Source organism: Pecten maximus, chromosome 3 (assembly GCF_902652985.1).
Source record: "Pecten maximus chromosome 3, xPecMax1.1, whole genome shotgun sequence".
Taxonomy (NCBI): Eukaryota; Metazoa; Mollusca; class Bivalvia; order Pectinida; family Pectinidae; genus Pecten; species Pecten maximus.
The window spans coordinates 558,453-581,403 of record NC_047017.1 but is presented as its reverse complement, the minus strand read 5'-3'; the positions used below and the strand labels follow the sequence as shown (position 1 = coordinate 581,403).

At 33.8% G+C, this 22,951-nt stretch overlaps 2 protein-coding genes and 1 long non-coding RNA gene across 6 annotated transcripts; 2 read left to right on the top strand and 1 right to left on the bottom strand.

Moving 5' to 3' along the window:
- Window positions 1-3,308: 3,308 nt before the first annotated feature.
- Window positions 3,309-12,079, bottom strand: LOC117322884. Of its 4 annotated transcripts, XR_004531611.1 has the most exons (5): window positions 11,547-11,616; window positions 8,402-8,436; window positions 7,481-7,639; window positions 5,685-5,793; window positions 3,309-3,487 (listed from the first exon to the last, which is right to left on the bottom strand). It is a non-coding gene; the product is annotated as an uncharacterized LOC117322884 (long non-coding RNA). The 4 variants fall into 4 exon arrangements; XR_004531612.1 differs by lacking the exons at window positions 8,402-8,436; window positions 11,547-11,616 and adding an exon at window positions 12,063-12,079; XR_004531610.1 differs by lacking the exon at window positions 8,402-8,436 and having other exon boundaries at window positions 11,402-11,854.
- On the top strand, window positions 7,539-11,876 carry LOC117322883 (galaxin-like). The gene is made up of 5 exons (XM_033877820.1): window positions 7,539-7,648; window positions 8,060-8,239; window positions 8,628-9,171; window positions 9,586-9,704; window positions 10,020-11,876. Exons 2-5 carry the CDS (start codon window positions 8,110-8,112, stop codon window positions 10,259-10,261), a joined length of 1,035 nt encoding a protein of 344 aa, XP_033733711.1. The 5' UTR covers window positions 7,539-7,648; window positions 8,060-8,109; the 3' UTR covers window positions 10,262-11,876.
- A 6,619-nt stretch (window positions 12,080-18,698) lies between the features above and the next one.
- On the top strand, window positions 18,699-22,476 carry LOC117324553 (galaxin-like). Its single transcript, XM_033880471.1, has 5 exons — window positions 18,699-18,756; window positions 19,359-19,490; window positions 20,300-20,915; window positions 21,143-21,246; window positions 21,791-22,476. The coding sequence occupies exons 1-5, from the start codon at window positions 18,699-18,701 to the stop codon at window positions 22,045-22,047; spliced, it is 1,167 nt and encodes a 388-aa protein (XP_033736362.1). The 3' UTR covers window positions 22,048-22,476.
- The last annotated feature ends 475 nt before the right edge of the window (window positions 22,477-22,951 follow it).

The following is a 22,951-nucleotide window of genomic DNA, read 5'->3' as shown; positions in this document are numbered from 1 at the left end:
TTTCAAAGAAAATTCCTTTATTTATAAAAATGATTTTATGTATACACATTTTATATTATTATGATACTTCTAATATTACCAACACATGTGTAACATAAATCGTCTGAATATTTCTTCCTTCCTGTACACACAGTGTTATCCTGTAGTCTGACCAAGTGATAACAATCCCTCATGATACAGTCTGTCTTTCACTGCCCCAGCAACATTTGAGAAAATCCAGGGTTGGGAGTCCTGAGTTCATCTCTCTTACAAAATGGCATCTCTTTGGTATTTTGCACCATCTTTTCTTTTTCAATTTCTCCTTTTCAATCATTCATTCCTTCTCATAAATTAACTATATGAAATATACTGCGTTGTAAGTCAACAGTTAGACGACATCCACCAAATTATATACTGTCAATGATATATGATATGGACTGTCTGAACAAATGCCTAATTTATTAGAATGAAATCGAAATAAAATACCAACATTTTGATATAAATGTCATCGGGACGTTAGTGTAGTGTAATTTTAGTTTGGCGTGTCTACATTTCATTTTGATACTGAATAAAGAAATCAAATACTGCATTGTTTTTTTCATATTTCTTTTGCATGGAGATTATATCATGAATCTTGAACGTTTTCCTTGTGTTTGATATGGAGATGATATCTTATATTTCACGTTTTCTCTCGTGCTATGATGTGGAGATTATATCTTATATTTCACGTTTTGCTCTTGTTTATGATATTGAGGTTATATCTTAAATTTCACGTTTTCCTCTTGTATAATATTGAGGTTATATCTTATATTTCACGTTTTCCTCTTGTTTATGATATTGAGGTTATATATTGTATTTCACGTTTTCCTCTTGGTTATGATATTGAGGTTATATATTGTATTTCACGTTTTCCTCTTTTTTAATATGGAGATTATATCTTAAATTTCACGTTTTCCTCGTGTTTATGATATTGAGGTTATATATTGTATTTCACGTTTTCCTCTTGTTTATGATATTGAGGTTATATATTGTATTTCACGTTTTCCTCTTGTTTATGATATTGAGGTTATATATTGTATTTCACGTTTTCCTCGTGTTTATAATATGGAGACTTTATCTTGAATTTCACGTTTACCTCTTGTTTATTATTGTAGAGACCATTCTATTTGGGTTAGTTGAATCACGTACAATGTAGGGATGGTGCTTAGGTAAGTCGTTAAACTTGACCTAAACTCATCTGCTCGTGATTATATGTAGTGACCACTCTGAACAGCCCTGGACATACTATCTTCACAGAATAGCTAAAACTATCTGTTTAAACTGACAACTTGGACGTGCTTGTATAAAAGCGCAAGTAGATTGTAAACGGGTGACGTTTTGGGAGGTAGGCTTATGCTAGGTAAATCCAGTATGTGTAATGGGTATTTTATAGACCAACATGATGGACAACCTTAAGGGAGTGGCTTTATTTCATCTGTAAGCGTAGGAATAGTTAAAGAGAGTATAGGAAGTGTATACTTATTATATTAAAATACATTATTATAAACAAATCTGCATTCTAGCTAATAATTACCGAGCTAAAATTTGAACAAACACATTTCTTAATATTTTACAAAGAAAGAGAAATCTTTTATATATAATGGTACAGACTCATATTGGACGAAGTTAACACGTTGAGATATATCTTTTTATTTTAAATGCATTTCCTAATTCTAGTACAGTGATGTGTTCGTTTCATCACATAACTGGCTTGTTCTCTCATGCCCTCTTTGTTAAAACATTCCCAGACTATGGTAGAACGATATAAAGACTAAAGTACTAACATGATTATAACTGACACTAATCAAATAGTTTTGAAGTATATATAACATTTCGACCCTCTTTTCATCCTAAATGCACACGTAAGTACTTAAAAGATACCATATATATAAATATATACTTGATGAAACTCAGTTTTGTTACGTGGTATTTACATCCGGTCTATCGCCTGATTGGAAAACAACTTAACTTTATAGAATTGAGGTCATGGATTTTCCGTTACTCATACAAATGTTGCTCTCTGGAAAATACGAGTTCTCTCCCTTTAAAAGGCGGAGACCAAAATTGTTTCCAACATAGATTAACCATGGCCAGATACATCGTACATTCCTGTTTTCTTATTGCAGCGTTTGGAGGTAGGTTTGAATTGGGTTTCTTTTTAGCCTTTTGACATTTCTACCAAGTTTTGTTTTTACTTCTCTTTTTTTCCTTTACATTTTAATTTACATATTTTAGTATTTTTCTCGTTTTTAAAGAATTTTAGCTGATTTTCTTATTTACCGAATGTAATAAATAGAGCTGTTTTACTCGTTTCAACCTATGTTTATAATAGTACATATTATATTTATTGTGAATGAAATCTATAATAACAATACTATTTTCCAATTTGTAATCGATATTTTTCTGATTATGTCTGAGTTTTTTTTTATGTATTACATTTCAATTTGATTTATTAATTCAAATGCAGCATTCTAATAAACGCATTCAGCGTCAGTCATATACAACTGGGTGTTTCCTTCACGAATACAGTCATTTTTTTTCATACCGAGCCGGATGTTTATATCAAATTAAAGGAGTATTATAATCTGAACATTTAACCCCAGCAATACTTATCTTAACAACTATTTCTGAACAGAGAGATGGGTGTGTCTTATATTCCGATTAGATAACAGAAAATTGAGTCCTTTCCTTATAAAGAAAAGACAGTTTAAACAAGCTTAAAAATAGCTAAATACATGACTTAAAATGATGGGAGCTCAACATTACAGTGACTTTTCTTTGATGTAAATGTTTCTATATAAAGTAGAAATAAAACATGAAATAATCATATTAAATAAAAAAAAATCATGTAAAGATGTACTTATGATTCGTTTCAGACAAAAGAATATTACGGTAAACTTAATCATATTTCAAATTAAGAAATGCTCAAAATAAGATTTTGATAATGGATGGGAGATAACTCAATCATTCCTAAGGCTGACTTTACGAGATATTTTCACATGTACAGTTATCAATTAAATTAAAGATAGTATAAACATACGTATAAATGCATGCATATATATACTGTATATATATAATAAGATAAAATTGGATAGTTTTGTGTGTCCTTCTCAAATAAATAATGTGAAATATTTGTTTAAAATGAAAGTAGCACAAAGATGAAATATCTAGTTGAGATTCCCCTTTCTATAAGTGTAGAAGTTTTGTTCATTAACGATTTAACACATAATGTATAACAGTAAAACTTAACCAGATAACCATATGTGATAAAGCTAAACAAAACAAGTAACTGTGAGCAACTGTGAAGAATTTAATGCCATACAGCACATGGTGTATAAGAGATGGAAATTCTACTTTCTCTTTCACTTCACTCGTGTCCTGTTTAGCACCACGCCTTCAGTCAGTTTGTTATCGTTGGTTACAATGACGCATGTTGAAGAGACAATCTTCTTCATTTCGCAATCAGTATCTAAAATTAAAGTAAAGCGGGAATCACCAAGTAATTCTAGCAGATGTCACAGTCTATTTTTGACTCAAGAAATCCTCGATGCCAAAAAAAACTTGTATATCGCAAAGATATACACAAAAATTTCCATTTACGCGTTTATTTATAGTAGGTATTTTTGGTTTTGCCAACAAAACCGCTGTTATTCTACTTAATGATCTATTCTATCATTGTAATGCTACACTTGAAGACGGTCGTCTGACATGGAGTTCTCACAGGTTCTGCTCCTTTTACTGCTAGCAACAAGTTCAGGTTAGATTCAACAACATATATTTCTCATACTTTTTTCCATTTCATTTGTTTTGTTTAAATTCAGATTTTAGTAAAAATACAAATGCGATCACTAAAGTTTGGAAATTGTATATTCAACATGCCTTTAGTATAGCCTAACCGAACAATTTTGATAAACTAGCACTTCGTGTTGAACATTTTCAATTATTATCATTTAGAAATTTGTGCATAAAACATTGTTCTTTTATGTGTATTATAATCATTGTATATGGATTATATTAAATGTCGACCAGGTGGACGGTAGCAATGGTATTATTAAACGCCGAACTTTATTGTCGATACACATAAGTTGTATATGATATGCTGTAACTTACATTATTTGCGTCAATTAGTTCAAATTCCTATGGTTAAGATGTGGCTGAGTTTTCTACTGTCAGCAGGTATGACGTCATATTAATTATGACGTAATTAACTAGACCACATGACATTATTGTATTTGTTTATGTATGTTTTATCACTGTTTATTACAAGCGATCACAAAAAGCGAAATGATGTTTTTAAGAACTTTTTATTAATCATAAGGAATGAAGCATATAGATTTGAATGTTTGTTATATGCTATTTTGGGACTTTGGGACTCATTTTGTTGTTATTAACAATTTAAAGAGGACAACCTAGCTAGGTAACGCCCCTAAAACTGGTCATTTATCAAAAAATGCTCGTATGGAAAGAGTAGAGATAAAACTGAAGTGAAGGTCCTCAATTAACAATCTTTATATAAGTCCCACATGGAATATTAATATTTCTTTACTTCCTCCAAACTGAAGAGTTACAAAAAGAAATATGCATTGTTGTCAAAATACTAATCAAGTATCATTAATTAATAGTTTAATGAACATAAACACAGCAGTTAATTACAGAGATGAAAGGATAAATATATTTGAAATATAGCAGATGGAATATAGCTACACCAGGTTTAGGATATACATGTATACCGGAAACCAAACCAAAAATTGATTATATTTATCATTCCGGCATTTCACGCGATTTATCGAATGCAGGTACGTTTGTACTAATTGTGATTAACCGAAACAGAATCACAAGTTGATGTAAACAATATAGGTTTTAAGGGAGTATGAGAGTTTATACGTCAAAATGCTTAATGAAGGTATACTTATACCTTTACTATAATGCTTTGCTTGACTGAAGTATTCTAGAGGAGTATCGGGCCCACATTTATATACATATAATTAATTTTTCTTTGTTTTCATGGTAAATACTCAAATGTGATTGGTCGAAAAATTCTTTTCATTCTTCTATGAAAGAAATTCCGAGAATGGCGCGAAAAAGGTGACGTCACAATACGACAATTGACGTTGCGTATTGATTTGAGAATACGAATCCCATTTAAAACCAGTAAAATTGTACATAAAACATTAGAAAATCATTTTCAATGATTAATTATAAGCGTTGATGCTTAAGTGTAACGTAGTGACACGGCTATGAAAAATAACCTCGATGATTTTTTCTCTTAAAAGTGCGACAATGTTTATTTTGCTGTTAACATAATGGATTTTTTAAATGTTATACATTTATTTGTTGTGAACATTATGGACGTGTTAAAATATTAGACGTTTATTTGTTGCTAACATAATGCACGTGTTAAATGTTATACATTTATTTGTTGTAAATCTATAAAATATAACTTGTTTTGCATTTTGTTACTATTATAGAAATCATTATATACATAAACCTACGAAAAATATACGAGTTATGTGTTCTGTAACCATTATAGGAATGTATCATATATATATGAATATGTATAAATCTGTAGAATATATACTTGTTATTTGACTGACTGTTTTTGTTTTTACCCTGCAGTGTCGCTGTCGATGAGGCTAAAGCATTTCTGCGGCGTGACTGAATACTACCTGGATCGGGAAATGTGCTGTGATTCCAAGCTGTCTGACCTCATCCAAGACGGCCAGATTGTCAAGTGCTGTATAGGTAAGTTAGACGACGCATCTTACTTTGTCATTGCTGAAATGAAAATATTAGTTTTTTCAGAGAACCTGCAATACATTGAAGTGTTTCTGTTCACATATCTACTAGAGGTGTGACAGAGAAGGAATTAATGTAGTCAGTCAAAGCCGAAGGGTGTTTGTTTTAATGCTTTTAACATGTGAAATGTAGGCTCTATTTTACGTCAAATACATCAGTTTTGTATATTTCGATATCCAATATCGCAATATCCATAAAGTAACTGGGCAATGACCATACAACTTGATTTATAACACAACAAACGCTGTCATTGGCAGATACATAACTAAATAATTTATAAATGATATACTGTATATATATATGTGCGTGAGTGTATATTTCCATATACACTGTATGTGTATATTTTTCCATTTGTTCTGCATTGTTACTCTATAACCTTACCAAACAGAATAGACAATTATTAGATCATAATTCTCATATGATTCTAATTAGTGCACTGATATGATGACCAATGTTCGAACCGTCGTCACTTTATGACGTCGTTTTGTATGACGTCACTATATTAGTGTATTTTGACGTCGTGAAATTTGAGCTACCGGATTAAAAAATCAATGTACTTTTTGTAAGTTGTCATGATTTATGTAATTCTGTTATACGACAGGCGAGTTGACTATTAGTAGATTATATAGGTTGAAATGTGAAATATAACGATCGCCTGTAGTCGTGACGTCATAATAAGAGGTCCCATGTTACAGGTTAGATATAAGAAAGAATACATTAAAAATGGAAATATAAGTTTTAAGCTGCCTTCTTCAAAAAGTTATAGTCCTTTAATTCTGACAGGTTGCAGACAATTTAATCACAACGTGCGTTTAGTGCTGAAGTATATCACCAATATGTATTTAAGTTCTGCTAGAGTTACCTCCCATGGTTGTTGGTCATTTCCAAAAAATATTAAGAATTATTGCTATCAATGTATCAAATTACTGTTTATAGTCCTCTCTTGTGTTGAAATCTTTACTAAATGGTACAATATATATATCTTTATCACACAATATATGTATACATTATTCTAAAACAGTAACTATCATATAAAGCCATCTCTTACAGCCAGTGGCAAAACATATAAACCAGGAAGTGAGATTTGCTGTGGAGATACTTACAACAAAACACGATTTGAAAGTCAGAACTTCACTTGCTGTAATGGAAAGCCTATCGAGACAGGGAAGGAGATGTGTTGTGGCGGTGAAAAGATAGTGTTAGAGGAAGGTAGGTGTTGTTTGGTTTGGAATCACACACACACGCACACACGAAGAAAGAAAGGAAAGGAAAAGCCTATTCTCCCGCGGATATTTTAAGTTGCTGTTTCAAGTTAACTCATCAACTTTGAGTCAATAGTTCATCTGGTTTGTTGTAAAACTGAACATTCATTGAGACTATATCAGCCTTACGTGAAAGTTATAATGATGAGTAAAACAAAACGAACTGTCTTCATTTTTTGTTTTACAGGGAGAAGATGTTGTGGAAATAAGTCGTTTGACGTGAATATGGGACGATGTTGTGGAAGCCAACTTTATCATCTGAAGAATTATAAAGGGCATTGCTGCGGTAGTGAAACCTATGACAATCGAACGCATCAGTGTCATAAAGCAAACTCCTTCGTAGAAGTATTGCCGACAAACACAATGCGTTGTGGCGGGGAAATCATCAACATGACGACACATACCTGTTGTGACGAAGATACATCTGTTGACATCACCAACTACAATGGAAGCTTTCCTCCTGTCTGTTGCAGTAAATCAATAATTCCGGATAAAAATGCGTTCCATTGTGAATTGGACTACTACATTCTTCCGATAAACCAGTCGCTGTGCACCACAAGGAACTGAAAATAGTAAGTAAACAATAGATCTTCTATTATTATAATGTCAAGTTTATTAGTTTGGTAATGTAATTTAAGGACAGCATCCCCTGTGTGTGGGGTGTTATTGCCAAATCATTGTGATCAAAAGGAATACAATCAAATATTTCCAATAATTCCTTTGTTTAATACAACACAGCTTTTGTAACATATGGTGCTGTTACATTGAATACATTCCCCCCCCCCCCCCCCCGAAAATGTAACATTATTTTACAATTAATAACTGATGTGTTCGGATATGTAATGAAATCGGGACGCTTTTTTGTTTTTTTAGCTAGAAAATATTTCAAATGAATGATTCACTTATTGAATTAGTGAGAGAAGACATGTATATATTGCTTTGCTTTTCAACAAAAAATGAACAGACGTTATCTTGAATTGCAGGGGAAATTAACATCCCGTTTACGCCCAGTGTTGAATGGTGCTGCAACGGCATGGTTGTACGGAAAAACAACACTTCCGGCCGTAAAGAAACATGTTGTGGATCAGAAGTTATAGATTTATTGACACATGGATGTTGTGCTAATAAACACACATACAACAACTTCGAGTACTGCTGTGGAGGTAGGTATTGCAATTGTATATAGGGAGTGCGAATGAGAATTGTGTAGAACACGACCTCTGTATCGATATATGTTATTTGTCTGGGCGTCCGGAACACTCGGAATAGAATAAAGGCAAAATGTATTTTACTCAGCTTGTAAGTTTATGTTAAGGGGTGCTTACCTCCCTTGATTAGTCCATGACAATGTTGTGGAAGTCTTTTGGTAAAGTAAAAAAGACGAAAAAGAAAATCAGATTGAAAATTCTGATCATTATGGATATAAATGTATGCATGTAAATTCACGAGAAAATAATATTTGATGTTTCAGTTACTTATATGCAAGGTGAGTTGACAAATGGAAATACTTTTTAAAGCTGCTTGTTCACAGTAGATCGGTTTCTTTTCCAGAAACTGTAGTGTACAGCAGGGAAATGTGCTGCGGTAGAACAAAACTCAATGATGATCAAGTCTGCTGTAATGAGTCAAATACAGTGTTCCCCGTGAAAAAGCAACACAAATTTCACGACAGCTGCTGTAACGGTAAATCTTACAAGAGAGCAGCTGAAAATTGTCCAGCAGCCGATGATCGGACCCCAAGATGTGGAACAGAAGCATGGGACTCAAACAAAGATATCTGTTGCAACAACAGGCTGTATAAAGGTAAAAACATGGAGAATATAACGTGTTGTGGAGCGTATATTCTTAACACCTCTTACCAAGAATGTATACATGGGCGTCCAAAGGACAGAACTATGAAAAACAAAGGAAGTAAACGCAACGTTCAGTTGTGTGGCAAGAAGAAAAAAAACACAGTTCAGAAAAGGAAGGACAGGTGCTGTAAAAACCATTTCCACAAAAATGCAAAATTGAATGGCCTCTGGTGTTGTGGTGCTGCTGTGTACAACAAAACAAGCCAGAAGTGCTGCTCCAATAAAGTAGTGCCACTCAACAGGTATATATCGTACAGCTTGGTTAACTTTTTGGTATATCTTGACCTTTTTGTTGAAAATCTAAATCTTATGAATGTATTGCCCACTACTCGGTTCCATGGTCACACCAGCCTCATTTATATTGTCCTCCCCAATGATGTTTCACATTAAATTTGGTTGTAATTCACCCAAGGGTTAAGAAGAAGTAGGATATTAATGCAAAATTTCACTAAAGTTCCCCCTTTGGGGCCCCACCCCTCTGTCCTCAGGGGTCGGGCCTGCCTAATTTACATCAAATATGACCGCCTCCCCCTTCGGGTCAGATGACATAAAAGATATGAATGATTACCGTTTTTTTTTGGAACTTATTAATCAATATGATTTAAGAATAGTATTAAGCCAAAAAGTAGTCAAATTTCCTGCTATTTTTAAAACAGTACCATTTGCAAGAAAAGGCATCGAAGGTATGATCCTCAGAATTATCCATCAATGAAATGTTCATCTGCAGCATGGCTCCGGGCAAGAGTTCTGAAGAATATGGATTGCATCCAACATGGTATATATACCTTTGTTACTCTATCTCAGTGAAATTTGAATATTTTATGTCAATCCGTCTACTTCGGCTGATTTAAGTATTAATAGTGATCGACTGTACAAAATCATTTAACAATCACAATGATGTAAGTTCAGTAATCACGAGAACTAAAGGTTTTTATTAAGAAGAAGGCTTCATTCTTTTATATTACGTTTGTGATTAATGTGGAAGTTTATAATTATTAGTCTCGAGAGGCTCGCTAAAATATTACGTGAAATAATAAATACACCTGGAAGTGATTAATATGAGGAGTACATTTTTTTTCTATTTTCACAGCTTATCTCATGAAGAGGAAGTCTAGAGGACGAAACTATCGTATAAAAAAAGATCTTGTTCAGGAGAAAAATAAAAGTCTAAAGAGGACGACCTGGAGTGCTAAACCCTTCTGTAAACATGTTTTAAATCGTAAACGTTTCATTCTAATCATCATTTCATCTTCTGAAGTTTACACCTTAAAATTTTCGAAAAAGTCTCGGGCTTTAATCGAAAGGCTACCACCTTGTGATATTAGCGGATAAGTCGTATATACTTCGGTGTATTAGCATTTTGTTTTTTTGTTTTGTTTTTGTTTTAAAGGTTAAATCAGGGTACTATGGATATACATGTAGTTCATCTCTATGATTTTTTTAATCTTCAAAATTAGTTGTAAAGGGAAAAACTGATTAGAAGTGTTAAAAACACGTTTCTTGTGATATTCCGACATTCTATATACAGTCCATGGTATTTTCTCATTGTTTTCAGTGGGAAAAATATCTTTGTTGCTTCATTTCTCAATTGTTTTGTATATGTCACATATCTTTTATTGCAATATTCTTGTACATTGTATACTACAAGAATAGCTTAATCCAGTCATATGTCATATGTAAATTCTCATTTTTAATTTATTACCCAATACTTGTTGAGGCATTTTATTTATATTTATTTATTTTAAATGCCAATATCGATTGTCATTTTAACTGTTCTTATAGTTTATACAAGCATTCTACATCACCCATTACCTTTACACATGCAATAAGAAAACCCATACAAATACCTGAAAGTCATAATCTTAATGTTTGTTTGTTTAATGTTACATTAACTCGTGTACGTTGTACATATAGATGGATCATCTCAATAACCCATCAGCTTACAATTGCTCATTACTGTATTTATTTTGTCTTTATTATTTAAAATGCATAAATCAAAATAATTTGATGTGTTCACATGCTTTCATTGAATATGAATAACTGATTCGTGGACAAATTATATTCACGGTGAAGGCCAGTGCCACTTTATTTCTTACGTGAGATCAAACCTTCTCATTATTATCTCCAAATTCACTCTTTGAAGTGTAATTCCAATTTCGCAGTTTATTTTAAAGGTTTGACTTTACAACGTTCATGTTATATGCTAATATCAACATTTCATCATTTATGCCAAGTTAAGCTCATTTTCATTACACCGAACGACAACAATCAAAATATGTTTATCTGATACCAGCTTCGATAAAAACACTCCCTTACATTATGATCAATTAAGCATAAAATTACGAATTAAACAGTCAAGGCGAAATTAGTTAATGTCTCACATGTCTACCCTTCCATTTGCTAACTATTTAATTATGTCTACTTTCATTCTGCTTGCATAATGCATAGTCCGTGATTAAGGGTCATACAAACCATTCCTTTTAAACTTCCCGATGTTCATGGATGAATAAGCATTTATATTTCTGAGACAATTTCCGCCTAATGAATTTCCAGTGTAGAATCCAGTGAAATATATCGTGATTTAAAATTGAGTAGGGAATCCCGAAAATACACATACTTATCAGCAAAACAAATTGTCCGGGTTGGATGTTTTGGTCGATACGTAGACTGTAGACTGTTTCTCGTTACGTAGATTATCATTTGTACGTTAATATCCAATCGAAACTCGTGTTGCAACAACCGACCATATCTTGTCCTCATTCAACCAATCGCTGCCATAATACGAATGTCTAGCTCTTCTAGTCACAGTGCATGAATGGAAATGTATCGGAAATTGTGTGTTTTGAATGAATGAATGAATATCACAACTTACAAATGCAGAAATTAATGTGTTAGAATATTAAATATTGGAATATGTTTTCATAATAAAAATGCAGCGAATAACGTTTGTTTTATCCTGTGTATTTGTATTACATTCACAAATATTACATATTTTCCTGATTATAAGTGAAACGTGTTATGACTGGTCATTTCTATCACTAAACTAGGTCGTATCAAACCACGTATTATCTCCTTCACCTATCACTACTACTCTCGTTTGAATTTGCGTATACTGACATACATATTGACTTACATGTTCTGTTTGAACTGGACATTACATCACAGACAATGTGTTAGAACTGGACGGTACATCACACAGACATTGTGTTAGAACTTGGCAGAATATCACACAAATATTGTGTTAAACCTGGAAAATACAGATCACACATTATTTGAGAACCAGGCAGTACATCACACAGACATTGAGTTAGAACTGGACAGTACATCACACAGACATTGAGTTAGAACTGGACGGTACATCACACAAACATTGAGTTAGAACTGGACAGTACATCACACAAATATTGTGTTAGAACTGGACAGTACATCACACAAATATTGAGTTAGAACTGGACATCACATCACACAAATATTGTGTAAGACCTTGACAGTTCATCTCAAACAGAACTGGACATCACATCACACAAATATTGAGTTAGAACTGGACGGTACATCACACAGACATTGTGTTAGAACTGGACATCACATCACACAGACATTGAGTTAGAACTGGACAGTACATCACACAGACATTGAGTTAGAACTGGACATTACATCACACAAATATTGTGTTAGAACTGGACATCACATCACACAAATATTGTGTAAGACCTTGACAGTTCATCTCACACAGAACTGGACATTATATCACACACATGCTGTGTTACAACTGGAGAGTATATCACAAAAGAAAGACGTTTATTAACAGACACAAAAGCCGATGTGAAATCTACATCTGTTTCTGTGATTTTTGACGTATATTTGATGTATACAATGAACACAGATATATTTTTAACAAAATATAACAATCATTCATGTCACATTACAGATTCTGAAATGAAAATGTGTCAACCGGTTTCATCCTTTATAAAACTCAAATCATCATAGTGTTACATGCAGTAACAAATTATAGTGTTTCAGTGTTACAGTACATTCTATATATAACACAAGTCATACAAGAACAGTATTACATCCTGTATACAAGAGGCCTAGAAGGCCTGTATCCCAACCTGGTTGATTTGATCAAATGTCAAAATAATGCTTATGTTCAATTCATTAACAGCATTATTTTTTGAGGTCTACTGATGCTATATAATGTTTAAGGGTGGAGATCTCGACAATTTCAAACATGATGTAAAAATAGGCCCTGGGGTCTTTCCTCGCCCCTAGGGACTTAGTTTCATGGTAATATGTTTATCTTTTGCTATATAAGGTTAGGGGTGGGAATGTCAACGATTTCAAAAATATATGAAGCCTTTGATTATAGCAATATAGCCAAATTGCTCCCTTTTGTCTATATGAGGTCAGCCCCATCATTGTATTAATTTGAATCCCAACCACTTAGGGATGTTACCACTGAAATATCAATGTCATAAATTGCTTAGTTTCAGTGAAGAAGTCGTTAATATCAATATTGCCAAACATAGTCCTTTTTGCCTATCCCTCAGGTCCCTGGAGGGTCAGCCGCATCATTTATATCCAGTTAACTAACAGCTACATAGGGATGCTTTCTATCAATTTTGATAAAATTCTGATGAGTGGTACAGAAGTCAACTGACGGACGGACGGACGGACGGACGGACGGACGGACGGACGATGGAAGCCGGACACCGCGGTATGCATCAGCTCTCCTCCTTGGTCCTTTCGGCAAATAACAAATTATAGTGTTACATCCAGTACATGACACAAATCCAAACAGTGTTACATCCTGTCTATAACACAAATCATAACAGTGTTACATCCTGTCTTTAACACAAATCATAACAGTGTTACATCCTGTCTATAACAGAAATCATAACAGTGTTATATCCTGTCTATAACACAAACCATAACAGTGTTACATCCTGTCTATAACACAAATCATCACAGTGTTACATCCTGTCTATAACACAAATCATAACAGTGTTACATCCTGTCTATAACACAAATCATAACAGTGTTACATCCTGTCTATAACACAAATCATAACAGTGTTACATCCTGTCTATAACACAAATCATAACAGTGTTACATCATGTCTATAACACAAATCATAACAGTGTTACATCCTGTCTATAACACAAATCATAACAGTGCTACATCCTGTCTATAACACAAATCATAACAGTGTTACATCCTGTCCATAACACAAATCCAAACAGTGTTACATCCTGTCCATAACACAAATCCAAACAGTGTTACATCCTGTCTATAACACAAATCATAACAGTGTTACATCCTGTCTATAACACAAATTATAACAGTGTTACATCCTGTCCATAACACAAATCCAATCAGTGTTACATCCTGTCTATAACACAAATCATAACAGTGTTACATCCTGTCTATGACACAAAACATAACAGTGTTACATCCTGTCTATAACACAAATCAAAACAGTGTTGCATCCTGTCTATAACACAAAACATAACAGTGTTACATCCTGTCTATAACACAAATCAAAACAGTGTTGCATCCTGTCTATAACACAAATCATAACAGTGTTACATCCTGTCTATAACACAAATCAAAACAGTGTTGCATCCTGTCTATAACACAAATCATAACAGTGTTACATCCTGTCTATAACACAAATCATAACAGTGTTACATCCTGTCTATAACACAAATCATAACAGTGTTACATCCTGTCTATAACACAAATCATAACAGTGTTACATCCTGTCTATAACACAAATCCAAACAGTGTTACATCCTGTCTATAACACAAATCATAACAGTGTTACATCCTGTCTATGACACAAAACATAACAGTGTTACATCCTGTCTATAACACAAATCATAACAGTGTTACATCCTGTCTATAACACAAATCATAACAGGGTTACATCCTGTCTATAACACAAATCCGAACAGTGTTACAGCCTGTCTATAACACAAATCCGAACAGTGTTACATCCTGTCTATAACACAAATCCAAACAGTGTTACATCCTGTCTATAACACAAATCATAACAGTGTTACATCCTGTCTATGACACAAAACATAACAGTGTTACATCCTGTCTATAACACAAATCATAACAGTGTTACATCCTGTCTATAACACAAATCATAACAGGGTTACATCCTGTCTATAACACAAATCCGAACAGTGTTACAGCCTGTCTATAACACAAATCCGAACAGTGTTACAGCCTGTCTATAACACAAATCCGAACAGTGTTACAGCCTGTCTATAACACAAATCCGAACAGTGTTACATCCTGTCTATAACACAAATTATAATAGTGTTACATCCTGTCTATAACACAAATCCTAACAGAGTTACATCCTGTCTATAACACAAATCCTAACAGAGGTACATCCTGTCTATAACACAAATCATAACAGTGTTACATCCTGTCTATAACACAAATCATAACAGTGTTACATCCTGTACATAATACAAACCATAACAGTGTTACATCCAGTACATAACACAAATCATAACACAGTTACATCCTATCTATAACACAAATCCAAACAGTGTTACATCCTGTCTATAACACAAATCATAACAGTGTTACATCCTGTCTATAACACAAATCAGAACAGTGTTACATCCTGTCTATAACACAAATCATAACAGTGTTACATCCTGTCTATAACACAAATCCGAACAGTGTTACATCCTGTCTATAACACAAATCCTAACAGAGGTACATCCTGTCTATAACACAAATCATAACAGTGTTACATCCTGTCTATGACACAAATCATAACAGTGCTACATCCTGTCTATAACACAAATCATAACAGTGTTACATCCTGTCTTTAACACAAATCATAACAGTGTTACATCCTGTCTATAACAGAAATCATAACAGTGTTACATCCTGTCCATAACACAAATCCAAAGAGTGTTACATCCTGTCTATAACACAAATCATAACAGTGTTACATCCTGTCTATAACACAAATCATAACAGTGTTACATCCTGTCTATAACACAAATCATAACAGTGTTACATCCTGTCTATAACACAAATCATAACAGTGTTACATCCTGTCTATAACACAAGTCATAACAGAGTTACATCCTGTCTATAACACAAATCATAACAGTGTTACATCCTGTCTATAACACAAGTCATAACAGTGCTACATCCTGTCTATAACACAAATCATAACAGAGTTACATCCTGTCTATAACACAAGTCATAACAGTGTTACATCCTGTACATAACACAAATCATAACAGTGTTACATCCTGTCTATAACACAAATCATAACAGTGTTACATCCTGTCTATAACACAAATCAGAACAGTGTTACATCCTGTCTATAACACAAATCATAACAGTGTTACATCCTGTCTATAACACAAATCATAACAGTGTTACATCCTGTCTATAACACAAATCATAACAGTGTTACATCCTGTACATAATACAAACCATAACAGTGTTACATCCTGTCTGTAACACAAATCATAACAGTGTTACATCCTGTACATCACATAAAAAAATAAGTGTTACATCCTGTCTATAACACAAATCCTAACAGTGTTACATCCTGTCTATAACACAAATCATAACAGTGTTACATCCTGTCTATAACACAAATCCTAACAGTGTTACATCCTGTACATAACACAAATCATAACAGTGTTACATCCTATCTATAACACAAATCATAACAGTGTTACATCCTGTCTATGACACAAATCCTAACAGAGTTACATCCTGTCTATAACACAAATCCTAACAGAGGTACATCCTGTCTATAACACTAATCATAACAGTGTTACATCCTGTCTATGACACAAATCATAACAGTGTTACATCCTGTCTATAACACAAATCATAACAGTGTTACATCCTGTACATAACACAAATCCAAACAGTGTTACATCCTGTCTATAACACAAATCCTAACAGAGTTACATCCTGTCTATAACACTAATCATAACAGTGTTACATCCTGTCTATAACACAAATCCTAACACAGTTACATCCTGTACATCACATAAAAAAATAAGTGTTACATCCTGTCTATAACAAAAATCATAACAGTGTTACATCCTTTACATAACACAAATCATAACAGTGTTACATAAACATCATTCACATTGTATTTTCAAGGTAGAAATATCAATGTTGCACATAACACATCAAAAAGGAGGGAATCAAACCTTGATGTTAAAACAATTATTTAGCCTAGCCCAGAGAAATAAAATTATCCGACAAGAAGTTATTTTGTCGCCTGTCGAATCAGAGGATCAAAGGTTCTATCAAGACAAGACCAGCATTTCGTTTTATTGCAGATCCTTTATCTACAAATATCCTTAATCTGCAGATAAAATGGAGAGAAAAAATACTACGTCCAGGTGACAACGTTAGAAATACAAGTGGATGGCAACTTTTCAATATTGATAAAATTATTTTCTCTTGGAATATATATATCAAGATTTAATGATGAAACTTGTCGCTGTTTCCATGGATGTTTCTTTCCAGAATGTCCTGAAAGGCGTCATCGTCTGAACGATTGGTGAAATGACATCATAGTCCTCCATACGATTGATAAAATGACATAATCGCCTAAAAGATTTGTCAAATCACATCATAATCGTTTAAACGATTTGTGAAATGACATCATAATTGTCCTAACGCTCGGTGAAATGACATCACAATCGTCTTAATGATTGATGAAATGACATCATAACCGTCTAAACGATTGGTGAGACGACCACATGATCGTCTTAACGATCGGTGAAATGAAATCATAATCGTCTTAACGATCGGTGAAATGACATCATAATCGTCTTAACGATCGGTGAAATGACATCATAATCGTCTTAACGATTGATGAACTGATATCATTATCGTCTGTCTTAACGATTGATGAACTGATATCATAATCGTCTGAACGATTGGTATTACCCGCATTGTAAGTACCCGTAAGTCACTACTTTTAATTCTCATGAAACAGTGATGTCCTTCTGTTTCACTCTCGAGACTCGAAAGTGCAGATTCTACCGGTAATATATGCATTAATGTAGGACCTACCTAATTGTTTTGTATCAAATATGGTTGCAGACCCTTTTATTTTCTATTATTACGGAAAAGTCTTCGATAATGTGTTTTTAGATATTACCTCTGACAGCTTATGGGATTTTAAGTTAAAGTTATGGTCATATAATTGGAAAATTTACCCCGTTGACTTTCATATTTGCAAAACAATAACCTTCCAGCATCCAACTGGCCTATAGCGTTTTAGAATCACAACTCATAAATATACAGTGCAACAGACACTCACAAATAGCCAATCATCAGATGCAGAAAATGTCAACCAAGTTCTCTTCCTTCTTATTCCCATTATGTCTAAAGAGAAAGGAGCAGGAATGTATTAAAAGAAACAATACCAACAAAATCTGTGGATATAAGAATAAGAAAAAAACCAAAAAAAAAATGACAGGGATTTCCATCCGTAGTGATTAACAAAACAGGTTACAACTGACGCAAAAAAATCAAAAGGCGACTGCACCCAATACAATGTATTTCCTCACATACGCGTCTCAGCGAATGAGCAGAAACATTCATATCCCTGGCAAATCAGGTACTCCAGTAAAACAATGGATCAAACATGCACGGTTGAAAGGATGAATTTCCATCTCCTTTGGTTTCATGTATCTGATATATATATAAAAAGCTGAACAAGTAAAATGTTACAAGGACTAGCATGTAAAAGATGTCGAATGTATTAAAACAGCTTGGAGTTTTGTCCATCCTTTTAGTCATAGGTACCGGTAAGTAAGTGTTATGCTACATAAAAAGTTTTGTAGCTGAATAAAACGTGAAGTGCGCGGATATCTTTAGCCTTTGATGATATTCAACTTCTAAAGAAGATTGCAGATTATCAAATAATATACTGTAATGAATCAGGACTTACTAGTGTTCGGAAATGTATTGTCACCGTATTTCTATTCCTTCAGAGGCCATGTTGACGACTTTGTAACTTTTTTTTTACAAAGTACATTTCAATTACGACATACCATCAGAAGGAAAGACATGGAAAGAGACGTTAAATTATCCTGAATTAAGTTACCTGGTCCCGTTCGTTATGATATGTTAAGACATATTAAGATATATTTAATAACAGTTAATTGATTAATATATATATTATATAGACACTTAATATAAATTATATCTATATATTCCTATTAAGATAATGCCTTGGGCAATGCTAATTTAAAAAAAAATTCATCGTACATTCCCAACATGCGTCACATTCCTCCTGGGTATATATTTGTAATCTCGAGGACATATACCCTGTACTACCATAAGAAATGACATCGCTGTCATAGCAGTAAATGCCTACTGGTTAAGAATTATTTTTCTGTCTAACCAGTGAACACAGAGTCTAGAAAGGAAGGCGACATGTCACAAGACATCTCGTATTGTGACGTGACATACCTTGATCATCGGGATGAGACCCATGTGAGTGGTAATACAACTATCATACCAGGCATCACCGTGAAAAGTATGTACACAAGCAGGTATCACGTAAGTGTTCTATTACGATATGAGTTCCCTTTAAGGCATAAGCGCACATCCACATTTCCAAGATTTGTTTTCAAAATAGAACAACCTATCTTTCTCTTAACAGCAACCCTTTCTATCACTACACTACTTTTCCATGTAACATTATCCTTTTGACAGCAACTCTTTTATATCCTCTCTTTGCTGTAATTTTATTCCACTTGACATCAACGCTTTCCAACCTCCACTTTTTCCTGTAAATTTATCACTTTTGACATCAACCCTTCCACATCTACTTTGCCTTATAATTCTACCCCTTGTGACATCAACCTTTCCACCGCTATCTATTGTTTTTACTACATCTGTGCCTTACATTACATTTGTATCCACTAGACATAAGACACCCAATCTAATACCGCTTGCTTTAGAAGGTAAATCACAGATTTGTACAATCCTTTGAGATAATTATTTTAATAAAAACATCTCCTTAACGTTCTTTTGAAATCCAGTATTGAAAAGGATGAAATTTAATACATTATGGGGCTTTTTTTTACCTTCTTATCTAGATTTTAACATTTTTCGACTTCTTTTTTTTTTTTTTTTCTGTCTTTGTACCATCCAATTAGGCCCTTAACATTACCGACGAAACCTAGAAGGACGAAACCGCTGTATGGTACAATTAATTCATTTTAGTACTTCATTATCTAACCCTAGATTTGTATTGAAATGATTGAGTGTATTTTGTAAGCCCTAGCGATGGATATTAGGTGTAAACAATTTATTATCTCTTCTTTTTGTTTCTGCCTTCAGATGCGAATTGCTGTGGAAATGTTCGTTATAGTCAGGACGCACAAATGTGTTGTAATGAAAAACTATACGACAACGCTCCAGATTTGATGTGCTGTGGTAACGAAAAAATCAATGTAAAATATGAAGTATGTCCTGCAAAGAAGATCACTACAAATGATGATTTAACGTTGTGTGGCAAAGATTACTACCACTCTCTTTATCGAATGTGCTGTGGAAAAACTACATACCCTATTGAAGATCACATGCAGTGTTGTGATGCATTCGTGCATGATAAAAGGACAAGCACGTGCATTGATGGTAAAATTATCCCTCCTTGGATGAAATGTTGCGGCGGCTTCTCCATTAACTCTTCCCACCAACTCTGCTGTGACTACGGATCTGATGGTTATTTCCCTGTAGATAGGAGCGGCCTGGACGATGACCGCTGCTGTAAGACTGACGGCAGGACCTTCCACAGTGTAACCCATGAATGTGGTCCATATGGAGTAGAACGAAGACGTTTACTTCTCTCACATTGTGGAAAACAGGCATACGATCCCGTTAGAGATATATGCTGTGATGGATTTGTCTACAAAGGAGGCAAAACAAGAGGGCTTCAATGTCGGGATATTATAAGGTTAGAACAGGTATCTCATTATAGCTAAGTGAATGTCTAATTGGATAATGAAGGTAACTTACTACTTATAGTTTTTAGAAGCATAAAACTCGCCTGCCTTACGAGAAAGTCATTGAACAATGTGATACGTTATAGGCGAATAGAAACATTAAATACGTAAAAGCTTTGGTAGATTAAATATTTTAATGTTTATAACAAATAGTTTATTGTTCATCCCTAAATTGCAGGCCAACACCACCAGCCCATGTGATAGATTACCTTTCTTGTACTGGACAGTGTCCAATCTGCAGCATAACTGAAGTCCATCAAATGTACAGGTGCCCATTTCACGGTAAGCCCTTGCCATACGTAATTAATGTAGTATACACTAGTTTTATGCATACCGATGCAATATCTATTAATATCTATTAACTGAATGTACGTCTATCTATTTGTTCGTTTATTGGCGATGGATGCATACCAACACACACGTTTAAGGTAAATTATTTCATCACGCGCCCTTTACCTCGTTTATTCCGTCTGGTTGTCGTTGAAGTATGTAGATACACATGTTCATATTTTTATTCATGTGTCTATAGATATCTACCTATAGTTTTCGCCCTCGTTTTATCGACTTTGAATACTATATTCACGGTCTCGTTTGCACTACGGTATTCTCTTCCGGGTTTTAAAACTTCAGAAAATTTGGTCTACGGCAGGACTGGTGAAATTAAAATATGTTATATGTGTGATAATATTGAACTGTTTGGAGTTTTGCTGTTAATAAAAATATGATTCTAGGAAGTATTAAAACATATTTCCTTTCACAATTTCTAGACTATACAATGCACCCTAGAGAAAGATTGAAACTGTTACACAGATGCTTTCCCTTTCAGCATTTATTGCCAAACGAATCCGAAAGTTGAAGCATAGAAGAGGAGGTCATCGCCGCTACATGGTGACCTCGGATCTTATTACTTTTGGAGATGTCGATGGCGATAGACAAAGAATCTTCAAGTTTTCACAAAACTGCAAGTCCTGTGTACCGAGGTCGAGAAGTATAATCATCATTACGTCATCGTCTATCAACACATTCTGTATTGTGAAAAACACTAAAACCAACCGGAAGTACTTACGGAAGATATGTAACTAATCAGATTAATACTTTACTATTCCACTACAGGCAATTACTGTGAAAAATGATAACTTTCATGTAACTTTGAATAAAACAACGCTGGTCATAAAATTGATGCTTAACTATTAGACAACGGAGTTTTTTTTATCAATTAAGTGCAATAATAAGTATATGTCTCGTCAGCATAATAAATAATGATTCGGAACACCAAACTAGAATCGAAAAATACGTAAAAAGAAATAACCACTATTTCAAATCTACTACAACGCCATGTTGCTGTGTAAATAAAGAGACAGCGATCATCAATATGCCTCTAGTTTGAACAAGTTTTTTTTTCATATTAATGACGTCACAATAACTGTATTGGTGTAAGATTTCGGCATTGTAGGTTATTAATTACGTCACAATACCATATAGCGGGAAATTTTAGCGGTCAAAAAATTTGGCGATTTGGTCATGAAAAATGAAAGTTAAATTTTGGCTGGCTAAATTTTAGCGATTTCCCTTAAATTAATGGTTTTAATTATGCTTTGAGCATATGTATTACCTACCGGTACATCCTATCCATGTTGATTAAGTGTGTTGTGTATTATCGATCCTCTGTCTCGAAACCAGAAACTATTACTAAAAATCTTTAGACGAACACATACACAAAGATTTGCTAAATTAGTGTTTACATGTGTATATATACATATATATATAAGCAATATATTACATATTGTGTAATATATGTGTACAAACAAAAGACAAAGAGCATTTGATCAACCGTATGATATCGACGCGGTCATCTATTGTATGATGGGTATACGTACAGGTATAGCAATACAATACGTACAGGTTTAACAATGAGTCTACAGGTAAAGTGTTAACATCGGTTCATTGAATGGTATGGGTAGATGGATTTGTTTTCACAAAAACTAGT

What these genes read in the sequence shown, in the direction of transcription:
- LOC117324553 (XM_033880471.1), top strand. Translation starts at nt 18,699, where the DNA reads ATGTCGAATGTATTAAAACAGCTTGGAGTTTTGTCCATCCTTTTAGTC. An exon ending in CCTTTTAGTCATAGGTACCG is followed by an intron (nt 18,757 to 19,358) that starts GTAAGTAAGTGT and finishes CTGTCTAACCAG; the next exon opens with TGAACACAGAGTCTAGAAAG. An exon ending in GTACAGGTGCCCATTTCACG is followed by an intron (nt 21,247 to 21,790) that starts GTAAGCCCTTGC and finishes TTTCCCTTTCAG; the next exon opens with CATTTATTGCCAAACGAATC.
- LOC117322883 (XM_033877820.1), top strand. Translation starts at nt 8,110, where the DNA reads ATGGTTGTACGGAAAAACAACACTTCCGGCCGTAAAGAAACATGTTGT. An exon ending in CTTCGAGTACTGCTGTGGAG is followed by an intron (nt 8,240 to 8,627) that starts GTAGGTATTGCA and finishes TTTCTTTTCCAG; the next exon opens with AAACTGTAGTGTACAGCAGG. An exon ending in TATGGATTGCATCCAACATG is followed by an intron (nt 9,705 to 10,019) that starts GTATATATACCT and finishes CTATTTTCACAG; the next exon opens with CTTATCTCATGAAGAGGAAG.